Genomic DNA, 2,856 nt, shown 5'->3' with positions numbered 1-2,856 from the left:
CTATTTTTCGACATAGTCACCATTCCTCTCAATGCAGGTGGTGAACCGGGGTATTAATTTTTTGATGCCTTCCTCGAAATAGTTTCTCGCCAACCCCTTCGTCCACTTCTCCACCTCCCCCTTCACCTCCTCGTCGGTTGAAAACTTTTTTCCATCCATGTGCAGCTTCAGGGAGGTAAAGAGATAGTAATCTGAAGGTGCTAGGTCAGGGGAATGCGCGGGATGGTTCAGGACATCCCATTTAAACGAGGCGAGCAGTTCCTTCGTCAGCTGTTTGGGACCCACCTCGCGGACAGTTTCCGATATCCGAGGGTTTTTGTGATGGTTTCATGTAGCAGAGATCTGGAGATTTGCGGAAACATCGCAGAAAGTTCATCCACAGTCAATCTGCGATCGTCACGGAGCGCATTTTCGATTTTTTCCACAATGTCGTCAGTCAGAATTGAAGGTCTTCCGCTTCTCTGATCATCATGCACAGACGTACGACCGTTTTTAAACTCGCGACACCACTTGAACACACTCGTACGATTCATAGCTTTATCACCATATGCAGTTTTTACCTCATTATAAACCTCAACCGGAGTTTTTCCCTTCCAAACGAGATAACGGATGACGCCGCGTATTTCGCACTTGGCGGGAGATTGGATTAACATTTTTCACGAAACCTCTTGTCGCGTTGACAGTTTTCAACGTACTGACCTCGAACTGGTCTCGTTGCGGAGGGGAGGAATCAGGCTACACGGCAGTGTAGCCAACATGTCGAAAAAAAAATCCCTCCGGCCGTGAGAGCTTCAGTACACTTACTTTCTGGACATGCCTCGTAAATACATTGTTACCTAGATCTTACTCTTTCAATAAAATACTCTAAACCAGACGGTAAAAGAACTTTTATCTTTTCTGTAGTTTTATCCTGCATAACTGATATAACTGTAGCAATTATACTATTTACAAGACCCAAACTAGCATCAATTATGTCTTATCATAACTTTCACTCCAATTTTAATTGTAATTCGTTTTGAAATTCCAGCTGTTCTAGTATCATCATCATCAATATTTAACAATATCTTTGTTACTTTTTTTTTCATATATGAAATACAATCAATCGTATCTTCAGCAATTAAAAGTATTTCTTTTGAAGTAATACGACTTAACATTGCAGCGTTTAATTCGTTACACATGCGACATGTAGGTAATAAACAAACAATATCAGATGATTAATTATTAATAAAATCACATAATTCGCTTAATCTTGTTTCAAAAGACTCACCTTTAAAAGATATTTTTTTTCTTTCAAGAATATCATAATCAGATGGTGTTAATAAACCAACGGGAATTCTGGAAAGTAACTTACGATAAGATCCGTCTCCTTGTTGGCGCATATTGATTGTCGGTTCATCATAATGAAACAAAGTCCATAGATTAGTAGCACTTAAAGAATCAAGATTTACGAATTTTCTCAGCTGTTAATTGTATAAAGGCAGAATCTTCATGTACAGGAGCAGAATCTTCATGTACTGAAGCAGATCTCCAAATAAAAGAACGTGCTTTCGACCGATCATCATCACAATCAGTAATATCGTATATTTCAGATAGTCGTAAGTGTATATACATAAAAATTAAATTAGATGTCATTGATACTTCGCCAATTATAATAAAACTAACATCTTTAAGAACTGCTCGTAAAACTTTCAAAATGTGAGCTAATTGCTTATACTTAGGAGTATGGCCGTGCTCAACGGGTAATTGCAATAATCTGTGAACTGTCAAACCGTCTATATTAAACGCTGTTATACCAGTAGGTGCTGCTACGGCAGTATCCTTCTTGAGATTTTATTTTAACCAATATTTGATTGTTTTAATTAAAAAACTTTTGCCAGTACCTCCTTCTCCACTAACATACAATCGTAGTACAGGTCTATATATAGAAAGAGCGACATCGAACCACCACTAGATCGGACCATCACTCCCTACGCCGCCATGTTCCGACCGCTAAAGTGTCGTAAACATAAACATGTTCCAACCGCAAAGAAGTAAGTAACAGTTGTTTTCCATTTTAACCGATTCTTATAGCGTTTTCGGCCCGATCGGGTTTGCACCAACCTTGATTGAATTAATCTTTCCTATTGGTTGACATCACCCGCTCTACCAATAGGAGAGCACAAAACGCCATTGATCCAACCCAAGTTGGTGCAAACCCGGCCGGGCCGAAAACTCTATTAGATAATTCTTACTTGTAACGTCATAACTTAGTCGAATAGTAGGGTATACTAGGCGGGTTCTAACCCATGGGGCTAGAGGGGAGCGCGGGGTGCGGGGGATACTTGTAGGCGTGGGGAAGCGTAGCGCGGGGATTCTTCGGTGGTGAGGGTATGACGTCATGCGGAATGGCAGTAAGATTTTGGGGACTGCAGTCACGTACAAGACAACAAAAAACATCACAAAAAAAAGGAAATATTGCCATGAACAAAAAATAATACAAACGTAAATAGTTATAGAACGAAAAGTGTTACAAAGGGTATATGCTCCGACTGTTTTTCGACCAAGATATAGCGTAATGTAATTTTTATAAAAACGTTTATTAATTATTTTAAATACCTAAATACAACTGTTACGTCCAAACCCTTGGAAATTTTTTGCTTGTGATCCTCTCGGAGAATAGAAGGAACGGGAACGGTGAAGGTACTTGGAAGGACGGTCAGTCTCTTTTCTCGCAGGTACCCGGACGGAAGCGAGTGCCGCAAGTCGAACGCACCCCTTTTGTGCTCGCTTCGGAATATGGGTCGCTTCGGAATATGGGTCAACGTCCCGTAAGGACGCTTTAACATCTTTTTTCCTACGAGCGGTGCGGTCGTCGGT

General features: G+C 40.5%; 1 protein-coding gene across 1 annotated transcript; it reads right to left on the bottom strand.

Annotated features, from left to right (window-relative positions):
- Window positions 1–266: 266 nt before the first annotated feature.
- Window positions 267–653, bottom strand: LOC108757505 (putative uncharacterized protein FLJ37770). The gene has a single exon (XM_018501945.1). It carries the CDS (start codon window positions 651–653, stop codon window positions 267–269), a length of 387 nt encoding a protein of 128 aa, XP_018357447.1.
- Between the last annotated feature and the right edge of the window lie 2,203 nt (window positions 654–2,856).

This window comes from Trachymyrmex cornetzi, unplaced genomic scaffold, assembly GCF_001594075.2.
Source record: "Trachymyrmex cornetzi isolate Tcor2-1 unplaced genomic scaffold, Tcor1.1 scaffold1454, whole genome shotgun sequence".
Classification (NCBI taxonomy): domain Eukaryota; kingdom Metazoa; phylum Arthropoda; class Insecta; order Hymenoptera; family Formicidae; genus Trachymyrmex; species Trachymyrmex cornetzi.
The sequence above is the reverse complement of the archived record's forward strand: the minus strand, read 5'-3'. Positions and strand labels throughout refer to the sequence as shown.

What these genes read in the sequence shown, in the direction of transcription:
- LOC108757505 (XM_018501945.1), bottom strand. Translation starts at nt 653, where the DNA reads ATGTTAATCCAATCTCCCGCCAAGTGCGAAATACGCGGCGTCATCCGT.